At 40.5% G+C, this 26,742-nt stretch overlaps 2 protein-coding genes across 8 annotated transcripts in view; one reads left to right on the plus strand and one right to left on the minus strand.

The window, feature by feature from the left end:
• The first annotated feature begins 154 nt into the window (after positions 1 to 154).
• ZFYVE21 (zinc finger FYVE-type containing 21) lies at positions 155 to 16,432 on the plus strand. Of its 2 annotated transcripts, XM_051620375.1 has the most exons (8): positions 155 to 347; positions 7,269 to 7,319; positions 9,248 to 9,416; positions 11,153 to 11,228; positions 11,897 to 11,988; positions 12,809 to 12,862; positions 14,319 to 14,461; positions 15,674 to 16,432. In XM_051620375.1, exons 1-8 carry the CDS (start codon positions 216 to 218, stop codon positions 15,707 to 15,709), a joined length of 753 nt encoding a protein of 250 aa, XP_051476335.1. In that variant the 5' UTR covers positions 155 to 215; the 3' UTR covers positions 15,710 to 16,432. The 2 variants fall into 2 exon arrangements, with proteins under 2 accessions (XP_051476335.1, XP_051476336.1); XM_051620376.1 differs by lacking the exon at positions 12,809 to 12,862.
• A 488-nt stretch (positions 16,433 to 16,920) lies between these two features.
• Positions 16,921 to 26,742, minus strand: part of PPP1R13B (protein phosphatase 1 regulatory subunit 13B) — a 66,233-nt gene continuing 56,411 nt past the window's right edge. For all 6 annotated transcript variants that reach the window (XM_051620371.1, XM_051620372.1, XM_051620370.1 and 3 more), the window contains 8 exons: positions 26,020 to 26,189; positions 24,695 to 25,196; positions 23,376 to 24,142; positions 21,545 to 21,682; positions 21,331 to 21,464; positions 20,401 to 20,567; positions 19,326 to 19,525; positions 16,921 to 18,428 (listed from right to left, as the gene is read on the minus strand). In XM_051620371.1, the coding sequence (XP_051476331.1) occupies positions 18,387 to 18,428; positions 19,326 to 19,525; positions 20,401 to 20,567; positions 21,331 to 21,464; positions 21,545 to 21,682; positions 23,376 to 24,142; positions 24,695 to 25,196; positions 26,020 to 26,189 (2,120 nt within the window). In that variant the 3' untranslated portion in view covers positions 16,921 to 18,386. The remainder of the gene's footprint in view (positions 18,429 to 19,325; positions 19,526 to 20,400; positions 20,568 to 21,330; positions 21,465 to 21,544; positions 21,683 to 23,375; positions 24,143 to 24,694; positions 25,197 to 26,019; positions 26,190 to 26,742) is intronic.

Here is a 26,742-nt window from a genome sequence, read left to right on the forward strand (position 1 = left end):
GGAAGGCCTGGCATGCCCGCCTCAGACCCCAGGCGCTGCGGGATTGGCTGGCGAGCCCGCAGCCGGCGTTCTATTGGTCACCCGGAGCGGGAGGGGGCGGGGACTGGCGGGCCGCGGTTCCTGATTGGCCGCGCTGGGTGCCCGTTCCGCGGGGCTCGGGCGCCATTGGCGTCGGCGCTGCCGGCGGGCGCGGAGCGGGAGGAGGGAGCAGGAAGATGTCGGGCTGCGAGGCCCGCGACGCCAAGAAGCTGGTGCGCTCGCCCAGCGGGCTGCGCATGGTGCCCGAGCACCGCTCGGCCCGCAGCCCCTTCGGCCTCGACGAGCCGCCCTGGGTGCCCGACAAGGAGGTATCGGTAGGGGCGGCGGGCGGGGGCCTCCCCGGGGCGGCCCGCGGGCTCCTCGCTGCCTCGGGGGCTGCTGCCCGCGGGCGGGGATCGCGCTTCTTCCTCTTTCTTGGCGCCTCCGTCGTTCCTGGCGCTTCCCTCGGCCGGGGCTGCGGGGGGAGCCGGCGGGAGCGGCCTGGGGGCCCCGCCCGGGGCTGGGGAGCTGCGGGCAGGCTCGGCTCGGCTCGGCTCGGCTCACCGCGCGGGCCGGCGGGGCAGCGGGCCGGGCCCCCCGGGTGCGGTTTTGTGGTTGTGAACCACCGCTTATGTTGCCGAGATCAAGGGGCTGGAAAGGGCAAGGGCCGGCACTGGTTCTGCAGGGACGCGTGGCCCTGTCGCCAGAGTCGGTGAGGTTGAGCTGCAAGTGTCGGGAGCTGTGCGGCATTAATAGGTAGTGAAGCGCTCTTAAAAATCCTTATAGGGGTTATTCTGAAGGCCGTGTCGGCTTAGAAAAAGAAGATGCGAATTCTTAAGGCAATCAGGCTAAGTTAGAACGGCTTTCCTGGCTCCCAGGGTGAATTTTATTAGTGTTGAATGAGTATCGAGTAACTCAGCCCACTTCAGTCAACTTTGCTTTTCTACCATTCGAGTAAAGGACGTGATCACGATGTTACATTGAGTTTCATGTAGCGTGCATTGCATGTTGCCAGACCCTACAGCTAGGAGGTAATGCAGCTTCTAATCAATTGTTTGTTGATTTATTTATTGCCAGCATTCTGTGGTGTGGGTACATGCCAGTGCATTTAAATGTGACCGGAATTAAGATGCATTTTTTATGAACCAGTATGAATTTAAGCAGGGAATCATTAAAGAAGAGCATTCTTTGCCAGATACTGGCATGGTTTGTCTGTTTTGCGGGGGAACGCTGTGTCCTCCGTGGTGAGGAATGAGGAAGAAAAGTTTGTCCCTACCTGGTATCCCTTGAGGCAAAAAGTTCCATGTAAAAGTAATAATTCCAAAGACTGACTCTGCTTGCACAGTTCTTGCAGCTCAGACTAACCTTTACTGTTGGAAGGTGCATGGCTAGTAAGTCAGTTGCTGGTTTTGTCCAAAATAACATCCCCTTTTTCGGAAAGCGATGAAAAAGTCAACTTATTTTAAACAAATGGTCTGCTAAAGTATTTTGTGGGAGTTTTCTCCAGTTATTCTATTCCATACTTGGAGGATAAAAAACAAATATACCCTGCCCTCAGTAGCAACAGATTATCTGTCTTACATGAAGAGAAGGCTCCAGGGGGACCTCACAGCTAGCTGCTTTCCAGTATCTGAAGGGGGCCTACAGGAAAGCTGGGGAGGGGCTTTTTACGTGGGCTTGTAGTGACAGGACAATGGGAAATGGATCAGAACTGGAAGAGGGGAGATTTAGGTTAGACATTAGGAAGAAATTCTTCAGTGTGAGAGTGGTGAGACACTGGCACAGGTTGCCCAGGGACGTTGTGGAAGCCCCATCCCTGGCAGTGTTCAAGGCCAGGTTGGATGGGGCTCTGAGCTACCTGGTCTAGTGGGAGGTGTCCCTGCCCATGCAGGGGGGTTGGAACTAGATGATCTTTAAGGTCTTTTCCAACCCAAACCATTCTGTGTTTCTGTGAAGTGTAGATGAGACAAAAAGTTGAGTGACTGGAGTGCCTGTCGTTTGAAGGTATTGAGGCTCAGCTCTTGGGGCTCCCACCCAGTTGGCACCATGCGTGGTGTGGTCCCCTGGGTGTGTTGCAGATGGGGTGTGTATTTGTCAGTGAGCTTGTAGTGAAGTCTGGGCAGTTGTTAGGAAAGTGGTTTCTCAGTGTGTTGAGTGGAGGTTCCTCTTGCTGTGCTCGTGCCTTGCTGTGCCCTGTGTGCACTCACCTAGGTCCCTTGGAAGATCATCATCAGTGGGTATTATTTGTGTAACAGTTAAGTTGAAGTTGGTTTTCTTCCTGACCTTCTGAAATGTAGTTTTACATTTCAGTACTCCTTGGTTATAGCAGACTAGCTTGATTTTTAAAAAGTAAGGTACTTTTAACTCAGTCTAACACATCGTACTGTCTTAATTCAACTAAAGGTTGTTTGAGGATTGTGGTGGGGTTTATTTAAACTAGTTACATGTATTTAAGAATTAAGTCTGTATATTTTAGATACGTTACTCTTGTATATGTTCGTTTCAGTTTTATCTTAACAGTTATTCATGGCAGGTATTCATTCTCCTTAAAATTCAACTTTTTCCCTCTAGTCTGTTGGTCAATAGGCTGATGATATTTTGTGATTGAATGTTGCCTTTGCATCAGACTCAGTGATACTTGCTATTGAAGTGTAGCATAAGCAAACATTTTAATGGCATTTATTTACTCATATTTTTTAATCTTACATTATTGTTATTTTGTAAAATTTCTTTTACTGGATTTCTTAAAGTGTACTGAAATTCTGACATCCCTTTGGCTAATTATTGTCAAATATCTTACCAACTTTAAATAAAGCCGATACATGATATACAGGGAAGCTTATAAAACCCATGTTTTTATCAATAAAATTAAATTTAAAGAGACAGTGTTATCTAGGTAATAAATTCAGCAGGAATCTTGTTACCATGTCGAACATAAGTTAAAAAACATATTCTTTGTCCAAGACAAACAGCTGGTATTAGCAAAAGTTGATCTGGCTTTTCAAATATGCTGGTGCAGCCAGTAACACTCACAAATTCAGTAGCTTTATTTCTGTGAGGCAGGAATAGTTTACTGGCTTATTTTTCAAAGTAAAGTAATCTAAAAATTGTGGCAGTTAGTAGTCTTGCAAAACTGACGTAACATTGACATGTATTTCAATTTTTAATTATTGTATCACAAGATTTTACAGTCTTAAAATATCAGTTATTTTGAGGACTTTGAATTGAAAGACTGAAGTGGGACTACAGAAGACTTTCTTTTTTGGTAGTTGCATTTGTAATATCAATAATGAATCAAGGTAGATAATATTATTAGAACTTGTGCTGAGCATCATGAAGCTTCAGATGGAGCTAAAGGTTGGTCACTGCACATGCCTTGTCTAACCTGGCATTTCTTTGTCACCAGAAGAGCTCAACAGGCAGTGTTCCCATTAAGGAAATGTTGGACTTGAAATGGAGTAAAACTTGCGTCCTTGAGTGCAGGGGGTGGCCAAACCTGGTGACATCCAGCTGTGTACCAGATCTTCGTGTGGCTAAAGAACACTGTGTGCCTCAGAGTAGGGGTGGGCGGGAGGAGCTTGCAGATGTGGGGAAAGTGATTCCCTGGGGCTCCAGGATTACTGCGGGAGGGAGCTGAGGTTATGTAGTGGATCCTCTGCTGGCCCAGGGCAGCACTAGTTGTGTGACAGGGCAGTGCTGGCACTGCTGGCAAACCCGTGTAGCTCAGGCAGGGGTTGGCCCTGTTCAGCTGTCATATCAGGAGGCTGTATCTGCTCAATGTTTGCATTGTGGTGGTTTCCACCCTGGCATCAGCTGTCTTGGTCAGGCGTGTTACAAGGTTCGATTTGACAAGCTTGTGGACTTCCACATTGCGAACATTCACTGTGTTAACAAGCTCAGCCAGGTGTTACCTGGCATCGCTTCTTGAATGGCTTTGTTATTGCATATGCAAATAAAACCTAAGAAGTGTAACTACAGCTTCCTGTCCATCTGCAGCATTCTTGCCTCTGGATGGATCCAATGGATTATGCAAATTTGTTACCACACCTTAGCAAACCCATGAGAAGTTCCACTCAGTTTGTAAATAACTCAGTATTTTTAAATTTGTACCAAGATCCAACAAGTGTTCTTCTATTTTCCATGATGAAGTAATCTGATATTAGTATTAGTGGTGTGTTGTTTATATGTGAAATCAATACACTCGTGACATGCATTTTCATTTTTTCTTTCTTCGTATCTCTTTGTTTCCACTTGGCAAAAAAAAATCAGATTTGTGCTGGTTTTAACAAGGCTGTATCTTGAAGACATGAAAAGTAACTCAAAGGTCATGCTTCCTTCTCTGTAAATGTGATAAAAATCCTTCAAACAATAAGGCTTAATCATAGAATCATAGAACAGTTAAGGTTGGAAGGGACCTTAAAGTTATCATCAGGTTCCAAACTCCCTGCTATGAGCAGGGACACCTCACACAGACCAGGCTGTACAAGCCTCATCCAACCTGGCCTTAAACATTTCCAGGGAGGGGGCTTCCACAGTGTCCCTGGTTAACCTGTTCCAGTGCCTTACTACTCTCCTGGTGTAGAATTTCTTTCTGATGTCTAACCTAAATCTCCCCTCCCTCAGTTTAAAACCATTACCCCTTGTCCTATCACTGCCCTCTCTGGTGAAAAGCCACTCCCCAGCTTTCCTGTAGCCCCTTCAGGTACTGGAAGATGCTGTAAGGTCTCCTTGGAGCCTTCTCTAGGCCAAACAACCCCAACTCTCTCAGCCCGTCTTCATAGCACAGCTGCTCCAGCCCTGTGATCATCTTCATGGCCCTCCTCTGGACCCTGTCCAACAACTCCATGTCTTTCCTGTGCTGAGGGACCCAGACCCGTACACATTATTCCATGTCGGGTCTGACCAGAGAAGAGCAGAGGGGCAGAATCACCTCCCTGGCCCTGCTGGCCACACTTCTTTTGATGCAGCCCAGGATGCAGTTGCTCTCTGGGCTCCAGCACACACTGGTGGTTCATGTCGAGCTTCTCATTTCCTCCCACCCCCAAGTCCTTCTCCTCAGGACTGCTCTCCAGCCATTCTTCCCCCAGGCTGTATTTGTGCCCGGGGTTGTGCTGACCCAGGACTTTGCGCTTAATTTGGTACTTATGTACTTTCCAGTTCTGTCCTGATATGGATGAGGAGGAAGAATTCACCATTCAAGATGGGATGTCTTCCCAGGCAATGTAGAAGCTGTGCCTTGAAGGAGCTGTTTATCCAGCCTACTTCTGTTAGAACATTTTTGTAGGAAGGTCCCATTTTGCAGTGCCTGCTACCATATGCCATTTGACTTGTGGTTTATTTGTGACTGCTCTCTATGTATCAGGCAGCATTATCATGATTGGTTAGGAATTTAGGAATATATTTCTATGGAATTTGTATTGAATAAGAGGATGGATAACTTTGTTCCTTGCTGAAACACAACTTGTATGTTTGGCCTAATACTGTGTATGAAATCTACTTAGGACAGCATTCAGAAGTGTGGGCGTTTTTTTCCCTAGTTTGTTTTCTAATTTCTGACCAAAACCCAGTGTATTTTCATTACAAAAATGAGCTAAGACTCCTGGTAAATTCAAAGTGTACCAAAATTCTTGCCCCATCCAGCTCCCAGACAAACTACTAAGTTGCAAATGTCAAAAAGTAAAACACTAAATCCACATCAGTGTAGAGTAAAATGTACTGTTAGCTATGGAGTGCTACTTGTTGCAGAGGTGTAACCTTGGGAATGCTGAAGTTGCTTTATGCAGAAGATTATTAATGAGTGAATGTTAGAAGAAGCTTTTCTGCAGGCATTGTGAAAAGAGGTGCTTGGATGCCTTTATTCATTGTATTTGAAACAATTCAGAGGTCTCTTTTTTTGTGTGTGTGTGATTTAGAAACACATAACCTATTCTACCAAACCTTGCCAGTAGCTATTTATGTTCCACTATAGTGACTGCAGTTACTCTCTTAATTTGTTAAACTTCTGTTTAGGCATTGGAGGACTTTGTATGAACTGTTACAAATTATTAACAATCTTGTGCTTCAAAAGAAAATGAAAAATTTCTAGAGAATTTTTAATTTAGCTGCTGTCATGTTTTCTTGGCTGTAATTGTTGAACCTATGGCAATGGTTGGTACATGCTGAACGAAAAGCCCTTGAAATAAACAACAAAACCTGTTGTAATCTGAAGGAATTTTTAAAAGATACATGGTTAAGTATTGAAATGTATTAATTAAAAGCAAAAGATTATCACTGTGTTCTTAGCAAATAGCACCTGCTCATCTTGGGGCATATTTTCAGATGACATTCTGCTGTAGTTTGAAATGTTCAGGTTTGAGGAGTTTAGATTTCTAGAGTTTTAAAACTTAGTACAGGATCTAACTATGTTCTCCTACTTCAGATGTTAGCATAATTTTGCATTAATACTTGCAAATAAATCCAGCAATAATTACATTATAAGCCTTGGAGAGTGGAGTTCTGATATGGTGGATAAAAATATGTAAAATCTGTATGAAAATCCAGTGATCTAACATTTGAGTATCAGCCCCTTGGGTAGGTGACTTTCTGTATAGAAAATTTGAATTGTCTAACAGTCACTTCTGATAGTTTAGAAAATAAAAAGTCACCCCTTAAGCTCTACTTAGTTGTGAGACAATTCTTCAATTGCTTTCTTACTTTTCTTTTGGGGGGAGTGTGGATGTAAGCTTGTTTTAGGAAAGATATTTCAGGAAGTGACATTTTGTAGTTGCCATAAACCTTATTGGCTTGGAAGAGAACCAAATATCTCCTAGCATGTTTCAAAAGTTTTTTAAGTATCAAGAGCATTAAAATATATAAACAATGTTTTACAGAGTTGAGAGAACATCACAGTGTAGTACAGTGAGGCTGACAAGTTGTATAAAAACTGTCAACTCTGGAGTATATGATTGTCTAGGTAGTCAAACATAATTAGGCATGATAAATACTTCTGAAATGTAGTTCTGACTGCTGGCAGAATGCAGTATTCCTTAGGGCTAATGAGTTTGGCAGCTTTTTGTTGTAGGGATGACATTGTTTTGCTGCATAAATTTTAAAATAAATGCAAACCATCCATAATGAAAAGATAAAGGACAGAAATTTGTTGAAAAGTGTTTCTTTTTAGGGCATAATATCAAGCTCAGTCTTTGTGTATGGTAGGAGGATTAAAGGTTTAGAAATCTTGTAGGTTAACCTTAATTTGTACTGTTTTCTAGTGCCCAAGATGTATGCAGTGTGATACAAAATTTGACTTCATAACCAGAAAGGTAAGAGAAATCAATTAAATGTAAAGCATCAACTGTTACAAAATACTAATATAGACTTATTTTTATTACAATGTAGAAGATACCAGTAGAATAGCATGCAAAGTCTGATACAGCTTAAAGTACTTTTCTTTGTATTCTGCCTTTTCTGAGTAGAGGTCCTTTCTGCTTAAATTCTGTTTGTTTGAAATTCATCTTGTTACTCAATGTGTAGTTATGTTTTTTCCAAATTACTGGGTACCCGCAGGATTTACATTCAAAGGAAGAGTGAGAGGAACTCATGGTAGAGTGAGCTGGTAACATCAGTGCTGACATAGGAACCAAATCAGCTAATTCAGTTTTGTTTTGGGAGATAAAATTAGTTGGGGAAATGTCAACAAAAGTGTTTTCAGGAGTCACGAATTTTCATCTTCATTTAACAAACTGTATTGTTAAAATGCAGACATTCTCCTTCTGTTCTAAAAGTAAAACAGGATTTATCTCAGATTTGGGAAAGGGAATTTCTGATTAAAGTAGAAAGTATAAATCACCTTGATTGCTGTGAGCCATAAGTATGCTCCCTGTGTGAAAAGAGAGCACAGACATTAGAGTTAAATGATGTTCATTGCATAAAAGTAACCGGGTGGTTGTAGTGCTGGTGTACAGATTGCTGCTGTTGGAGAACATTCTGCTGATACTGGGGTTTCTGCATGGAGATGGAAAGCAGCCTCCCAAAAAAGGCCAGCAATGATTTTTAGCAGGGAATCTCATTCCTCTCTGTAGCTGTATTTACAGTCTCGTAGCATGGTGAAGGTGAAGAAGGATGTGAAAGAGTGAGCTGTGGTGCATTGACATAGTTAATGGTTTTGTAATTTATTGTTTGGAAGGAGGGGGAAGGAGGAATTGTAAACAAGACATGTTAACATACTATACCAGATAAGTGTAAATTTTCAGGAGGCCTGAGGAGCATTACGATGTTAGTCAGTTATCCTAGCGCTTTTAAATCATGGAGTGTACTTTCTCCTAGTTCTTATTTTTTTTTTTTAGTTGGATGGGTTAAGAGTATGGTTGTTGGTTGGTTAGAGCATTTTGATTGAGGGCCCCAATTCTTTATGCTGATGCGTTTTACTTGTGTTAGCATCAGGAATGCAGGTAGCTCTGGGAAATAGGTACTCCAGAGAAATTTTCATAATATTTGGCTGGAAAGACTTAACAATGACCAAAACTGCAGTGTATCAGTTCCTTGTATCAAACTCTTCAAACTTGCTTTTGAGCCACAAATCAGTTCCTGCTTGCCTGGGAATACTTGTTCTGACACGAGAACTTGCGTCAGGGAGACCTGCTGGGACTGTCACACCCCAGCAGTGATTTGGAGCAGAAGCCACTTCTTGCAGAGTTAGTTGCTGTGAAACACATTTGAATACCAGCTCTGATTTTGCAACTTCATTGGATTTGTACTGCATTGCCTGATACTGCTGGTGGAGAACTAGCTTTAGGTTTTGGGTTTCCATGGGCAAAATTTGAGAATAGATTCTAAGGGAGAATAGGATCTCCAGTTGAAGTTTCCTGACATCTTTGCTTGGGAGTGGGAAGGAAACCACTCTTCTCTTGCACTTTTATTAACAGTAAGGTGAAGGTTTTACTGGGTACTGGAGAAGCCCTTTCAATGTTTCTCTGGTCTGCTTTAGAAGCATGTTTAGAGAGTGCCAACAAAGGCCTGTCGTGCTGCTGTTCATGCTACTCTCAGTCCTTTGTGTTCAGTCCTCAGAGATTTCTTCCTACCCCTCTAGAGCAGTTACATTTCCTTTACCTGTCCCTTGACTTACATGTTTTACACCTAAGAAACCATTCTGTTTCCTGGGGAGGAAGAGATTTAATGTAGCTACTTTATCCAATTATTCCCTAATACTTTCCTGTGCAAATAAATAAACAAGATGTTCTCTCCTGCTCAGCATCACTGCCGGAGATGCGGAAAGTGCTTCTGTGACAAGTGCTGCAGTAAAAAAGTGCCTCTGCCTCGCATGTGCTTTGTGGACCCTGTGCGCCAGTGTGCTGAGTGTGCTCTCATCTCTCAGAAAGAAACAGAGTTCTATGACAAACAGCTTAAAGTGCTCATGAATGGTAAGGACTGAATGCATAGATATGCTGGTTTGATCTCATTTATTCAAAAGCTGTGGTGAACAAAGACAGCAGGAGTAATGCCTTTTGTAAAACGAGCTGCAGTTCTGTCTCCTTTAAATACTTCTTGTTGCCATGCTTCCTGTTTGCCAGTTAATAATTCTGTTATCCATTTACTTAGAGAATTTTACACTTCTAACTTAGTGTTTACAAAGAATGATTTAATTAAAAAACAAAGGAATTTTTAATGCCTCTGAGAACAGATTTGTGCAGTTGGCATTTTTCTTAAAATAATACATCTTTAATCCAGATTTCTGTTACATTAAATAAGGATGAAAAGTACTTCACAGTAGAGAATATTTTAATATTTTCTCACAAAAGACCATGCTTGTTTCAGGCTTCAGTTGTGAGCTTTGATCTTGTCAGTGGCCTACAGCTATGGCTGATGGCAGATCATCCTGAGTGGTCAGTTTTGCATAGCATTAAAACTACATGCAACGCAGTAATCCATATTCCAGTTACATTAAGAAAGCTGAGTCTTCAGTTTTTAAAATATTCTGTGATTGTTCAGTGCCTTGTGATTGGCACTCAAATCTCAGGATGGTGCCAATGTGTATAGTCAGTAAGCTAAACCTCATGTCTGAATAGCATGAATGTTCCTAGGGGATTCTAGGTTCAGAAAGGAGCATGTTCATCCGTGTGACACACAAATCACTGCTCTGCAGATGAAGGTGTAGAGGAGGTTTTAAGTGATGTATTTTAAACTGAAGACTTTTTTTTTAAAAGCTTGTCCTGCTTGCATTCACGTGATGCAATTAAAGTCTGAAGTTGTTCCTGACTTACTGTAGAGCCACGGATCTCAGTCAGAGAGGTGGTGGTTGTGGTGGCCTCTCTTTCTGGCTGCAGCAGCAGCTTTGGGGTCCATGCTGAGGGCTTGGTAAGGCTGTGTAAAATTGTGAAATAGACAGTGAGGTGAAGCTCTCTTGAGGCTGCATGGTTCAGATTATGGAGATGGGTTGCAGACCATTTGGCAGGGCTCTGTGTTGTTTTTTTCATTTCCCAGATCAACAGTATCTGGATTAGGTAATACAGGGAGCGTGAGGCATGGAGGAAGTGAAGGGGTTAGGCAAGTAGTCTGCTTTCTTTTAAGTTATGAGTCACTTCACTAATGTAGTTACGATGACTTTCTGAAGTCAAAAGGAGCTGTTTTGCACAGAAAGAAGCAGAACATTAAGGCTGAAGTTCATTGACCTCAAAGTAAGCCAAAGTAAGCCACAGCTAGCCTTCAGTAATGAAAAAGAGGTGTCTTCACTGTTTATTAAGCATAGACCTGGAGGTCATATCCTGCTGTTAGGTTCTTCTGACAGATTTTTTTTGAATACTGAAACTATAGTTTGCATTATTGCAATAAAGTGTAGTCTTAAATTACTTGCTTTTGCCATCTCCAAACCTGTTCTAAGCTTGAGATTCATCTTAAGCTATCATCTGTATTTCTGCAACATATGGGAGAAATTAAATAGTAATTGTGAAAGGTCCTGTGATTCAGAACAAGATAATTAAATATCAGCTTTATATCCTTGAACGTTCTGCTGATATTAATCAGTTCAACATGTCTATTAGTCTCTTATTCACCCCATTCAGTGTATTAGGTGCAGTGAGTAAAAATTAGCTACTTGTTTTTGATACTTGAATTTTCCATCTTAAACTCTGCGTTTGAATACTAAAACATTTCTTTGCAGGTGCTACATTCTTTGTAACTCTGGGAACATCTGATAAATCTGAGCTCATGGTTTGTCGACTTTCCAACAATCAGAGGTGAGAAGGATTGATAGAAATTGCACTTGCAAAATATATTCTTGTTGCACTTACAGCTGTATTATTATCTAATAACAGCTGTATTATTTTTTAATGTAAGAGTAACGTGCTGTGAGGATATTGTCACATAAATCTGACAGAAAGGATAGGTAGAGCATTACTGGAGTAAGTTTGTTTGAATTTACAAGCAGTGTGCTTTGGAAAGGTGGAGCTCTGCTTTTTGCCAGCTCATAGGAGGATCATAGGAAAGCGGGGGGGAGGCTGGGAAAAATCTGTAGCCACTGAAGAAAACTCCTTTTGGAAAGATTCTATCAGTGCACCACGTTGTTTAATATTGTAGCCAAATCATGACTTCTGTCATCGCTATAAACTGGTTGGCTAGAACACTTCCAACTCTGTTCTGTTCTTCCCCCAGAACTTCAAAGGAATGCCTCTAGTATTTTGAAAGGGTTTCCTGGCACACTGAACTATAGGCTTTGTGGTGGTGTTTTTTTTTCTTTAAGTGAAGAACTTCAAAGAAAAGCCATTTTCCCTGCTTGATTTCTCTCTCTCCCCACCCAAAGAACATATAAACAGCCAGTCACCAAGACTGTGTTTATTTTTTCCTTTGATTTGGATTTGTTACTGTAGTGTTTTATTTTTTTTAAAGTTTTTATTGTGTTATGTAGATACCTGGTTTTGGATGGAGACAGCCACTATGAAATTGAAATTATACAGATTTCAACTGTTCAGATACTTACAGAGGGATTTACTCCTGGAGGTAAGTTTTTAATTGAATACAAATGAACTATAAAGAAAAAATATGTGAAGTTGTAATTATTGTTCAAGCCAGACAGTGCAGTGCTGGGTTATTGGTAACTTAGGAGTAACTGTGTTAGTTACAGCTGCTCTCAGGATAGAGTGCAGTGTGGAGCCCTGTCCATGTGGCTTCCAGGATTTTGGGAAAAACCTAAGAATTGAGAAGTTGCCTTACAGCTCTAATATGGGAGAGCTTCTTGATAAACCTGAGTGAAGGTGGTCATCATTGGTTTGATCCTTTCTCTTGGCTAAATATAAACTTCTGTTGATTCAGAAGCTTATAGGAGGGAAGCTTCTATTTCAGAATCCAGCTGGGATTTCTCTTCTGGTTTTCCAAATAATTGTGAGGAGAGTGACAGAGAAACTGAGGTGAGGGGTAAATAATTAAGCTATGCTTTCTTAATTTCATACAAGATGAAGGGGTGACCAAATGAAACTGGTAACATCTGAATCAGAGGGCAGCTACTTACTGCCTCATCTCTTACCAGATTTTAGAATATTTCAGGATGAACTTGAATATGATTTCACTGAAATGGAAACAAACAAGGTCAGGAATTTTAAAAATTGTTCTCTAGCAACACCTCTGTCACTGCTGGAATTTTCTAATTGGACAGCCTGTCTGTGCAATATTCAGTCAGTACAGCATGTTAACTTTAATAAACTTACTTGGTATTCAGATCAACCAGATGTGTTGCCAAGTTACTTAATGCTCCTGTAATTTCTTGTTCACTGCTCTCTGACTGCTTTATCTTTTTGCTTGCCTGCCTTCCTTCTTGATGTAGAAAAAGATATTCACACTTACACCAGCCTTCTGGAGAGCCAGCATATTACTGAAGGTATCACCAGGTCCTTTGAGCATGACACACCGAAGCATGTTGTCATGATCCCCCTCCCATCTGTCTTCCCCTGCAGTGCTGGTTCTTTTGCTTGATCCAAAGCTGTTCAACTTAGGACAAGTGCTGTTCAAATCTGACATGTATCCATTCACATCTGTTTGTGTAATAAACTGAGAATTAATGTTTTCTAACTTTTTGGAGAGCTAAGAACATTCAAGGTCTTCTTTAGACCAGGTGTGCTACTGTCCCTGCTGGAAGAGAGAAGGGAAGATGAGAATTCTTACCTTTATTGGCACACAGTATTACAAATCATCTCCTTCAGCAAAGGTGTGCTGAATTGTCTACCAGAAATTCATGTATTTTTGTGTACTGTCCAGTAGAGCTTTGCACTGAATAAATAATTAGTGGGTTGCTCTAACACATCTTTTAAAATACGACCTCTTGTTGTGTAAGGTGTGTTCTGCCTGACTCAGTAGCGTCCTGGGATGCCAGACCTGGGCAAACTGTTCAAGGCTGTAGGTGTTTGATTTCCACTGCTTTAAGTAGTCCCTTAATCTGTTAGTCTGGCCAGGTGGCTGCAGGGGAGTGAGGGATGATGTTGGGTTTCAGTTTATCCTACAGGAACAGCAAATGGCTACTTTTAGAAATGCTGCTTGTTGGGCTTTTGACCAGGTTCCTTTGATTGAGATCCATCTTTGGCTTTTTGATGATTGCAGTAATGGCCTCCAGGAGCCCTCTCATAACAAGAGCTTTGCAAAGTGTTCTGCATCCAGTGGTGCTGTTCCTGAGGCTTGGCTTGTGCTCTTCGGGAAACTCTGCCAATCAAGGGTGGCATTCTGAGCAAAGCTTATGTTTCACTTCTGTATTTTTGCTTTGGTTTATCTCAATCTCTGTGCAGCTAGAGAGATACAAACATCTCGCTATCACACTGTTGTCAGAGCAAAGTCTTTTGTAGCAGATTTCCTTCAGGAAGTAAATGACGTTGCCAGTTGTTGCCTAGTCTTGCGTAAGCGTCTTTCTCAACCTTTGCCAAGTAGGAGAGACTTTTGGCTGCTGTGCCAGACTGCGTCAAGCAGAGATCCCTCTTGGAGATCAGTCTAACTGGACACCAGTAATTCAGGTTACAGACTGCAGGCTACAGCACAAAACTGTGGCATCTACTTAAGAGAAGTCACGGTAATGTTAAGACATGAAGGTATTCTCAGCATGTGTAGCTGGTGGCTTTACCTGGTGGTTTATACAGGTTCTGCCTCAGTGTTTTCCAGAGAATAAACAGCGTTGAGTCTGTACATGCTTTGCCTGGCATTAGCCCCTGGGGTCACTGCTAGTGCACCTGCAGTTGCTGGTGCTTCAAATCAAGTGGTGAGATTGTTTTCTTCAAACCTGCTTACTAGAAGTTGTGTTACTTAATTAGTAAAACCTGTTGCTGTTCAAGATTCTTCTGCTTTTTTTCCAGGAGGTAATACTCGTGCCATAGGTATGACTCTGCAGTATAAGGTGCCAGGATCAGAGGAGCTAACGCAGATGAAATTTACAGCCTGTGAAGATTTCAGCTGTAACAAGAAGCTGTCAGCAAGCTGGCTGGCAGCCATGCATAAGGTGAGAACAGGAGGCCATACTTGGGAAATCTGAGAAAAAACCTTTGAGTTTTGGGTGCTTAGTAGCTGCCAAGAGAGTATGCAACCTTAGGAGCCTCTTATTTTTTACATAAGGATTTTAGGGCCTTTTTGCATAAGAAAACAGAGGCTGTGGGTGGTTTTTATGAACATGACTAGGATACCTGGAGAAGATAAGCACTACAAATGGTTTCCCAAGATCTTATGTCATTAGGTGAAAAGAAGGTAGGAATTAAGACTGTCAAGTTCCTTAGGTTTTTCTTACTCACTGCAGCATGTGCATTATGAAATAGTCTCTTGAATCTAAACTCAGGTAATTGTTTTCACTGCTTTATGAAGGTTCAGAGAAATTTATGTTTGAAAACAGGAGTGGAGACAGGGCCCTGTGGAAGACTGTTTAATCTTTTGCTGTTAGGCATTGAATGGCTAATGAAACTGAAGTTTATTATTTCATAAGTCAAAGTTATGGGAGACAAAACCCAAAACCACTCCAACTAGTTCTGGAGCTTTCTTCATCTGATTGATAATTAGAACTGTAATTTATAAGCTGTCTGCAAATGCAGGTGTGTGGCTGTTTGCTTCTTTACCAGCATTAAGCTTCCCAGCCCCCCCTAACCCCAGCATCTGCATTCAGCACAGTGCACTCAGACTCTGTGTTGGCCTGTGAGTATCATTCAGCATTTCCTTAGATCTGTTCTCACTCATCTTCCACAGGGAATACAGCTGCTACAAATATTATGAGAACCAGTATTCTATGGATAAGCTGAACAGCCTCCCACACTGGTTTTGTCTCCTTTGACAGGAGTTTTAAGTAACTGATCAGTGAGACTTTCTGAGGTCCTAGTTAACAGCATGTGAAAGCACTTGATGGTAGAGAATGCACCTTTGTTCCCAGCACAGGGGGTTGCTTGATCCTGTAGTTTGAGACAAATGGAACATGTCACCAAAACTTTGCAAGGGGGAAGCAGAAGGAGCTAGGAGAAATATAGAACAGAATAACATTGTTTACTGCATATGTTTAGAAGGGTTACTGAAATTTCAGAAATACTACTTCTGACTTTTTCCTTAGAGTAAGTAAATAGCAGAGGAAGAACTTTAAACCTTGGGTTTAAAGGAAATTTTTGGAGGGGTAGGATGGAGATGAGGTGGCTGCAAGTGAAACGAATTAACACAGTGACATCTGTCTTCATGTTAGGCAACAAAACTCCTGTACGAGTCCCGGGACCAGTGAGAACAGCACTGTTGGCCACTTGAGGGAAGGAAGACACCAGCCCCCATGGACCTGCCTCTCACTCTTTGCTAATTTGACAGCTGGTAACATCTGTTCCTGACCTTTTCTCATTCCAATGCAGTTCATTGTGTAAGAACTGGCAAATGCAATGTGAGTATTTTTTGAACCATGAGTATTCACTATAGTGTGCAATATGTATACAATTAATGCTTTAAACAGCCTCACCTTTTAAGACTTTGTATATTTTGTTAAAGCCTTTATTGGCACTTAATATGAAAGTGACCTGCACTACAGCTAATGTACAGCACAACTTTTTTAGTAACAATTATATATACTGTTTGCTGAAAAAGCAAACAAATGTGTATGTCTCTTCTGCAGAGAATAGCTTTTGGGTATAGATCTCAGGTTTCTCCCTCTATCCAAATGTTTAAAATCAATGTATAATAAAAATATCTGCCTTAGATATGATTTTATAGGAGTCACTTGGATTTTTTTAAACATTTCATTTTTATCAAAAGATTTCACCAAATATCACCAAATTTGACTTAATACGGACATGATCGTGAAACCTTCCTTCTGTAATAAATAAGCTTCCAGAATAATTCTTAGTTTTGTATTTTCTTTTTGGTAAGTAGCTTTTGTTAATCTAACTGTAATGCTCTCTGAAATTGTATACAATTTAATGTACAAATATGAATAAATTAATTCACTTATTTAAAAAAAGAGGTGATACTTAATTTCACAATATGTAATGTCTTTTATGATGGATATTCTATGGTCTCTAAAGTCTGAAATGTTGGGTTTTTTATAAACAGCACCCTAATTTTAGTTCTAAGTGTTGATTGTTCAACTATTGGGATGAATCCTCTGGCTGGATGTGTTGAGCCAAGAGTCTTTGTGCCTTCCCTCTTTCTCCACTGGTAACAATTGAGTGAAGGAGCACAGGAAGCTCAGTTGCCAGCTTGTGTGTAAAGCACCCTGGAGAGCATTTCCAGGCAAGTATTAATTTGTCACAGCTGGAATACCAAGTAACTGGCCTAAGGAGGTTGCAGAATTGTTTGGCAAATCATTTTCTATGTGGCTGGCAAAACAAGGAGGAAACCTGAGTTAACAGAACACAGCAAATTAGAAATTTTTTTTTTTTTTTGGTAGACTAACCAAAGGCACATCTTCTGTTGCTGCCTATATAAAAATACTGGAGAATGCAGCCATGCCTTAGCAGTACTTTATTGTGCACATTTACATGTTCTCTGAATTAGTGTATCATAGGCTCTTGAAATCATCACATTCATGTAGCAAATTCTTCAACAATAATACCCTTTCACTTTTCACCACAATATATACAGTTTAATGCTAGCCTGTGGTAAAAGCAAGTTACAGCACTGCAGAAATGGATATATAAATTATACACAGAACTTGTACATGAAGAATTAATCAAATTGCATACTGTTAAATGGGAGAAAATTACAAGAAATATGGCTAAAACTTATAATGGGAAATTCAAAATATACTTTTGCTATATAAAATCATGTACAATTAAAATTCCAGTGAAGTGCTTTTTTTTTTCCTTTTTCTTGAAACTACAATGTAGTGGAATAGGTTATTGCATAACTTGCCTTGGCAACAGCTGTAGGTTGCCAAGAACCACAGAAACTGTCCTCAAATAAGCTATTGCCTTTCTTAAATCCTTCTCTAGACCTTGTTTCTTTCTTCTCCTTGACTCAGCATCTACACAACCCTCTTTCTACTTCTATCCAGTCCTTCATGTTTTCTTCTAGACTGACTCAGGCAAACTTCAAATTACACAGTGTACCCTTCACCAGACTCTTACCCTTCTCAACTATTGCACTTTCATCCATGCAGACATACAAATCCCTTAAGCTGCTGCAAGTTCAGTACTGACTGTTCTGTCCAGGAGGGATGGGCTCAGGTGGTTAGTAGGGGAACCTTTACATTAGTAGAGGTAATACTGGTGCTGTGGGCTGAATAATAAGAAAATAAAACACCAAGTGAAGTATCATGTAGGGGTTTTGAGAAGTGTAAAAATACTGTTGTTTTTTTGTTAGTTCTCTAGCTTGATTCTAAACGCAAATAATACTAGAAGCTAGACTATGTAAAGCTTTTGTTGGGGTTGTCTAGACTAGGATTTAAGTGTATAGCATGTTACCCCTTTAAATCCTAGCCTTCATAAAGCTTTGGTGCACGTTAACAGGTGAAGTTCTTGTGTCCTAGAAACCAAAGAGTTGATGAGTAATGAGAACTCAACATTCACTGGTATCAAACTAAATACCCAAAATCCTGACATGGGACAGTTACTGTGGGGTGGGAGCAAACTGGACAGTGGATCTGCACTCTGCAAGTGACACCTCTGAACATTGAACACAAGAAAGCTCCTGCCATGGAACTTCAACTGAAAACACCACTTGAGACAAGAGCTGGTGCATCACTGGAGCTAGTGGAGATCAACTCTCCTCATCAGTGGTGGGTCACATAAAAACGATTCTCATTTACAAACTGCAGAAAATCCCAGATGCTGTCCATTTAACAAGAGAAAGCACCATTAAAACTCAATATTATAGTTTTATTTCTCTGTATGAAATGCTCAGAAATGATGGCTCCAGTGTATGTTGTAGGATTCCAGTTACCAGCACGGTACTGCACTGCTGTAGAACTGAACTCAAGCGAGGGTTCTCTGCCTAGGTTTTATTCGTGGATATAACTGTGAAAACAGAATCAAAAGATTAGGCTTTGCATGGTTGGGAGCAAGTTAAATAAAAATCAATTCAATTATAACCAAGGGGTACTTCTTAATAGGAAATGGGTGATGAAGAACTTGGGGGAGGGGAGGGTGTGTGTGTGTAAGGATTTGTAACCGACAGCGTGTTCTCAGGTAAATTCTGAAAAATTAAACCAGAAGCATCAAGAGGCCAAGACTGACTTATTCCAGCCAGCAATTGCAAAATTGCTGCTCTGAAATTTATTTGGTTCATTTAACACAAGATGTCAGACTAGATCAAAGGATGCTTTTCTGTAAGTACAAGAACTGCCCATCAAGCCCTAGAGAGAGCTCATTTCCTGCTCTCTAAGGTTTTCTTAATGCATTTTTGTCCTCTGTATCTCTCTAGTAGCCTTAAATTCCTGGTTTCTCAGGACAGCAGTGTTCCATTCGACTGAGAGCAGTAGAGGAGTGCACATCTTCAAGGCTCTTTCCTATTTTTACATATATAGACACTGCTTATCTTCTGCCAGGTATGAAAAGCCTTCCTAGAGAACTTCTGGGCAAACCCTTTGAGCTGCCCCATACAGCCAGCACACTTCACAGGCCCTATTTTCTAGCCAAGGGCAAAAAATCTTTTATTAAAGATTAAAGCATAAATTATATTAAATACACTATTTTGCCAAGTAAAAACCAGCACTAATGTCCTACCCAAAGCCTCTCCTTTTTCTTTACAATGACCCAGGCCAGAGAGAATACTGATAATCTGCTTTGCAGAACTCCCTAGCAGTGCATCCAGATGACGCACAGAGGGGATTCTGACCGAAGATCCATCTTGCATTCCTACTTCAGGAGAAAGTAAAAAAATAGAAGGGAGAAGGTAACTTCAGAAGACCTTACCCCAAGAAGGTTTTTAGGCACGTAGCCTTCTTTATCATTGAGGCGGGCCCACCACCACTCGGTCTCGTTGTCATCCTTGCGCCTCAGGACGGTGATGGCGTCGCCCTCGTGGAAGGACAGCTCATCGTTGTTCTGGGCTTCGTAATCCCACAGCGCGTACACCACGCCCTTGTTCATCACTCCCAGCTTCTCCTGCACTCCTGTTAGCAACCAGAGAACATGCTAGATGGTAAACCATCCTATTTTCCCCTCTGAGACTTCTAGTGTGGACACTGTGGCCTAAATATTAGTCTCTTCCTAATAACATTTCAGAAACAATTTTCAGCCCTTCGGTGATGAGATGCTTTCAGAAATTTAACCAACTGATATAAACAAAGTTTAGGGAACATTTGAAACCAATTAAGAGCATGAGGTTTTTCTCTTCTGTTATGTCTGCAACAGAAGCTTTACAATCTTTTATTCAAATGAGTATAAAAATAGTTTTACACTTGTCCAAGTAAAGCAGCTTTATAGAACTGCTGTATTTTCCTCACAGGCCTGGTTTCTACAGCAACACTTGAAGCTTTTGAAAGTCTGCACAGTGTCAGGTACATAGAGCCTTAATGAATCATATCCTCAGATGCAAATGAAAAATGTCTGCTCCATCAAGGTACTTTTCTTGCAAAACAGATCTTGGTAACCACATTCTCTAGGTTAATTATTCATCAAGTACATGTTTCTTCATGTGAACTGCTAAAAACTCGTGCATCTGGGAGTTGCAGTATCTCTGTGAAGATACTTGACAATTCACTGTTACTGTCAAAACCTCCCTGTGGAAGCATTTTCTTGAAAGTATGCCAAGTTAAACTTTAAAAATCTGTAACATGAGAAGGAGCCTGTGAAGTAACTTGGAGAACAGAAGGACTATGAGCAACATAATAATGAAAAGAGAATTCTGTTCTTAGCATTTTGGAAGAACTTGTGAGGGGTTGCATTGTGAAGTCGGGCCTAAGCAGATGTTTCATGCAGATCAGAGACACAAAGGGATGAATTCTAGAAAAGCTAAGAAAGTTTGTAAAGGAGTGTCATAACTCACCATACAAGAACTGGGAACACTGAATATAACCTTCTTCCATCTCCTCACACTTGTCTGCAGCAGTTTCTATATCACTTATAGTTGAAGCAAAAATAGCTGCCCCGGATTCAACCAGTAGTTTACACAGATGAACACTATTGCAAGAAGCAGCACAATGCAAGGGTGTCCTGAAATAAAGCAAAAATGTAGGCGTGAAAAAAATAAACCTCCCTGAATCCTAACTATTTTGTCTTGCAATATAGAGTTTAGCCTGTCTGTTTTTAAAGGAAACTGTTCTTTATGGTATTATTATATGTACGCATTGTCCAAAACGTCAAACAACTGGAATGGATTCCAGGATTTACCTGACTCCAGTAAAGCCAAACATTATAAAATAGATGGTAGGAAAAGTGTTGGTTTTCATAGCTTACAAAACTGCTGGATATAAGAGGGTATTTTTCCATATCAGGAAATTTGAAGGTTAAAAACAAAGGGAGGGTAAAACAGATCAGCACAGCAAGATTTCAGATGCCCTCCAAACACTTCAGAAGTGCCACATCTACCTGTAAGGCTAGATTCTTCAAGAACACCAAAATCTGTGGTGGGTTATATGAAGATGAAACTTGAACAAATTAACTTCTGTCATTTGTTATTTACAGTTTAATTATTTTGGCATTTGAACAAGAAATGCAATTATACCACTAAGTAAACTAAAATGTGGTATCCTTCATGATTTATTTAAGTGTGCCTGCACGTGAGTTGAACACAGGGTAACCTTGCACTGGAGTTCATTACCAACTAGAGATTAGAAAGTGCTCATTTGTAAGGACTAAAAGAGAAGGAAATTGTTCCCAAAACAGGTCTCGACTATATTTTGAATATGCATCAAAACAGTGTTTCTCCCAGATGTTAAGTTGTGTAATCATGAGACTAAGTAATCATGACACTTACCACCCATCGCTATCTGCTGCATTTACATTCACACCAAAATCAAGCAGGAACTTGACAATGTGGTGATGTCCAGCACACACTGCATTATGCAAAGGTGTAATTCCCTCATCATTTGGTTTACTGGGATCATCAACCTATGAAAACATAAAAAAATTCAGTGTTTTTTCCCCAGCCCCTAAATATTTGAAGAGATTGCCTTTGTTTAGAAGCTCACCTCATATATGATTCGTTGTACAAGATCGAACTCTCCCTCCAAAGAAGCATCTAGGAGGAGGGCCAAGGGATTGAACTTCACTCGCAAACCATGGCCTGTTCTTTCTGAGTTAGGTTTCTTCAAGTTGGTACGTTTTGTCTGAGTAGAGATGAAGGTTGTAAGCCATCAATTCAGGTTGCATGAGTATTATAAATTACTCACTTACTTCTTAGCTAGATTAAGAATCCCATCCAACTAAAGTGGTAATTAGAACTATGCAAACATTTCTATTATGAAGTACCCAAACAAAAGGATTGATATCTTACCATGTCTTACTCAGTTAAAAAATGAAGAAGTATACCAATGTAATTTAGAAACTTCTAACTAAAGCTAGTGAGTACAAGGAACAAAGTATCACTATCTTAATTGTATCTAATAAAAGCTGAATGTGTTTCTGGTTGATTGTCTGAGACACTGTCAGAACTTTTGCTTAAACTAGAAAGGATGACACAATTAAGCCCAAGTATCAGTCTCTACTCGGAGGAATCTTTGCCATGAATTAGCAGAAGTATCTTCTGTAGGTCAGTACTGACAAGTCAGGGGTTCTGTTGTCATAGAATCATAGAATTGTTAGGGTTGGAAGGGACCTCAAGGATGACTGTAGTTCCAACCTCCCTGCATAGACAGGGGCACTTCCCACTAGACCAGGTTGCTCCAAGCCCCATCCAACCTGCCCTTGAACACTGCCAGGGATGAGGCATCCACAGCCTCTCTGGGCAACCCGTTCCAGTGAGAAGGAAAAGTACAGAACATGAAGGTATTTTATGTGACATTCTAGCTGGTATTAAAAGAAGCATTCTCAAGATCTGAAACACATTAAAAATGTGTTTTGAGAATATTCTGAATCACACACATGTGTCTGTGTCACTTTCCAGAAGAACAAAATAAATCTATTCTTAATTACAGCTTTTATAGAATGCTCTTAGTCTCTAGCACGATAAGATCTATTTTCATTTGTGCTCCTATTTAGTATGGCTATTTCAGTTTAGAAAATAAACCTCTCACAATATGAACAGTATCTGTTGCTAGCATATTCCATTCTCCCAGAAGTATCCTGACCCACCCGTGCTCATGGAAAACACATAGGAGGCTCTGTGCCTCCTTCAGTTGAATTGTCAGAGGAATGCAAGGTCCTTATGTGAATCAAAAAGTGGCGATACTCTTTGAAACCAATTTTGAAGTGAGTCATATCCACAATAAAATTCAGTTTTCTCCCTATTTTCAATTCTCCATATGCTGTAGACTTTGGTAATGGCAAGTATTTAAAAGATCCTAGTGCAGCTGGAGTAGAGACTTCGAAAGCAATTAAAATTATGTGACAAGCCCATTAGAAAACCCTTTCTGCTAAAACAAGTCAGGTGAGTTGCTGTTGATGTTAGCCTGGGCTCACACCTCTCTGCTAGGAGGCGGAAGGAGAGCACTTTTCCTGGTACAGTTACTGCAGCTTGCTTGCAAATTACAAACCTTCCCACTGACATAGCTCACCCTTAGTTTCATACAATTATCTTTTGTAGACCTGGGAAAGTGAAACAAACTTTTTTAATGGAGTCTCAGGTTCCAGAACTAGTTCTACAGTAAGACTATCTCTCAAAAAAAGATCTACAACCTGAAGTACATACACAACCTTCTGTTGCCTGTATGCATATTTTTTAAACAGCTACACTAAAAAACTAATCCATCAGAATTCTCCTTGGAGCTCCCCTGGTTTTCTTTCTTTTGGTGTCCTGAAACTCGAAGTGCAAACATACCAAATTCTATAGTTCACAAAATTGTCTTTTTGCTTGTTACTTACTGCAGGAAGTGGAGGAGGAAGAGCAGGTGGCAAAGGAGCTTCATCTTCTACTGGAGAACTGACTTCAGGTGTGGGGCTGGGTGACTGTTCAGTAGAAGGAACTACAGCAGGATTGTTGTTGTTATCTTCGGTTGTCTCAGATGTTTGATTTGTGGTTTCAGTGCTTATCAGTTCCTCAGTAGCAGGAGAAGGTAATTCGTTATCATTGGCATCTGATGAAGGGGGTGGCTCATCAGGAAGAGGAACTGTAGGTTGCACAGAAATAGGTTCTTCAATATTGCCATTGGTACTAGCGTTACCATTATCGACATCAGCTAAGATGCCTATGAAGTCCTGTGGATTGCTTGGCTGATAAAAAGGAGCACTTTCTATTCCTCCAGCAAGAGTATTAAAGCGCTGATACAATAGCTTTTGTATATTGGGTCCACTTGGGCCTTCTGGTTCAGTGATAGAACTACGCTTCTTCAGTGGCCTAGGAGCATTGGCCAATTTTCTTCTCAGAGCTTCAAGGTCAGCATCGCTTTGATACCGTAGGGGTGAATGCACAATAGGTGTGAGCTTGGTAGGACTGAGAGGACGAGGAATGTTTTCCACGTTGCTGTTTTCACTGGGTGGTGGAGCATTTTCAAGCTCTTGATCTTTTTCAGACACCTCAGTCTGAGGCTGAGGTTGTGGCTGCGAGGAAGTCTGGGCAGGCAAAGAACCATGAAGGAATGGCAAGGGTGAGGGAGAAGTTGAACCAGATTGTAATACAGGTTTTCCATAAACTGAAGAAAAGAAAGATGGAAAGCAGTGAAGAACTGTTCTCAAACTATGCAATAAAACATCCGCAAACAACCTGTGTTCATGCAAATAAGCTCTTGCTACTTCTTTGACACTAATACAGAAAGAAAAATAAAAATTAATTATTGTATTGGAACCTATCAAAACAGAAATAAATACTCACATGTTGGTGATGGTGATGCTTCTTAAAATTAAAAGCTACAACTAACACCTGGAATGTTTTTTTCTCTTTCGTGAGGAAACAGTACGAGGAGAAAAACCTCTCCTCTCTGGACACTGTTTTTTTCAACTTATTTCTGAAAGTATTGGTAGAGTATCCAGACTGTACTGCTCTAATTGCATCTTGTTTTAAATAAAAGGGAATTGAATATATATTTATTTATAACTCAAAAAGTATACGGGATCTTTTTTCTGCCACACTGCATACAGAAAATTTAGACCGTTTTTTCAAAGTGACATGGAAAGTAAACTAAGCCCAGTACATAGATCTTAATAGTCTATTTCAAAGGAAAAAAATAAAACAAAATATATTCTACCTGCTTTTACCGACTTATTTAAAGTATTGTACACAGCTTGTTGGTAATTCTTTGGTGGTGTTGCTTGCTGAAGATACATTGAGTAGATGGAACTGGAGTTCACTGTTTGTGGCCCTTTTCTGGGAGACTGAGGTCTTGATCCTTTATCAGCTAGAAAAGGTCTGATTGCCACAGTTAAAGGGAGTTCTGGCCTGCCATCTCCTCCTGGAAACAAGGGGGGACCGGAAGGTTGATACGTGGGGCTGGGAGGTACAGAAATTCTCTGTTGAATCTGTTGTGAAGAGCTGGGCTGATGGATGTTGCTGGGTGGTGGAAGCGGAACAGGTCTTTGCCGATTTGTTATACTGGTGCCAGGTCTGGGCAGACTGCCATCCTTCCTTCTTTCCAGAGAATTTGTAGAACCTGTTCCTAAGGGAACTGGGCTTGGATAGGTCCCATAGTTTTGAGTCAACTGCTTGCTTACACCAGGAATTGTTGGCGGCACCTTCCCCAGGTCAAGACCCTGTGTAATAACAATAAAGAGTAAACATAATTTAATTAAATAAAACAGTCCTAATTCAGGGAAACATACTAATAATCTTGTATGATAGTCAAATGTAAACAGTGATCCTTATTCACTAGATATGAAAGAATTCACTAGAATGAATAAATTCCACTTGAATTTATCACAAGACTTCACCATGCCTGACACAGAGGCCACTGTTTAAAGGCATTTTCAGCTACAATACATTAATATCAATCCAGAAGTATCTGCATACTATCAAAGCCTGAATAACTTGCTCTCAGTATCTATTTATAATGTATTTGATAATGCACAGTGTGATAACAGAGTTTATCAAAACCCTTTAGAGACAAGGTCCTTATTCTTTAAAGATACAGTCTTAAAGAATTCAAAGTACTACTAGAACAAGAGAACAGACAGACACCACCAGTGCACTCACTCAAGGATGGATTTAATGACTTACTTTGTGAGACAGAGGGCATTGAAAAAGTGATAATCTACACCAAGGAAAAACAGTAACAAAGATTTGAATTAGAAAAATAGGAAGGTGGGAGAGATGTTCAGGATAAGCAAGGAGAGAGAAAAGGGGAGACCAGTTATGTAAAAGAAGAGGAAGTGATACAAACTACTGACATTGAAAAAGAATAAGAAATGGTAATGTGATAAGAACAGGAAGGAAGAGGAAGAATACATAAGTAACTTTATTACTTTAAAAATAATAATTGGCAGGAAACCCGACTGTAACTGAAGTGACAGCTACAGAAGCTAAAAGTTCATCATTTCAACAAAACAGTTCTATAAATATATCACAGATGAAACCCACCAGCTTATCAGTACTTCCTAATACTGAAGATGGCAAAGGCTGGCTGGATATAGTTCCTTGTTTTAAAGCAGTATCCATGCTTGATTCTTTCCAGTCTGTATTGGAGATCTGAGGGGTTTTTACCACAGGGGTTGAGCTCTGTTTAAGTATTGGCCAATTTCCATCATTAGCTTGAAAACAGAAAAAATTATTTAAGAAAATCCACACCACCATTGTAAACAAGCACAACAGCACACAAAATGGAACAGCTTAGGTTACAACTGGATAAATTTGATTCCAGAAATAAGTCACTATTCATGTTTGATTCAGAAATCATACTGAAAGCCCAATCACTGCATTAAATATGTTGTTCATTACACTTTGACTTTCAAACTGTATTGAAATTTTCTATAGGAAAAAAAGTTGGTAAAAATTCTGCTTTCAATGTTGCATATTCTACTATTCAAAAGGCAAACAAGTTCAGAACACAAAATCCTTACAGAAACACTTCATCAGCATGTTTCTTTTGGTACTATGCAGACATATTATCAAGTACTGCTAAATGTTAAGGCTATGTAAGATCTGAGTGGACTTACTCCAAATTTAAACTATGGTTACTAGGTTAATTCACTCATAACAGGATGTAAAAGCTCATTTCAACAATAGGGTGGAACAAAAGCATATGTTCTTTTGCTTGGCAGTTCACTTACCTTTTGTTTTTCCTCAGCACAGTTACCCGATTAG

This window comes from Apus apus, chromosome 5, assembly GCF_020740795.1.
Source record: "Apus apus isolate bApuApu2 chromosome 5, bApuApu2.pri.cur, whole genome shotgun sequence".
Lineage (NCBI taxonomy): Eukaryota > Metazoa > Chordata > Aves > Apodiformes > Apodidae > Apus > Apus apus.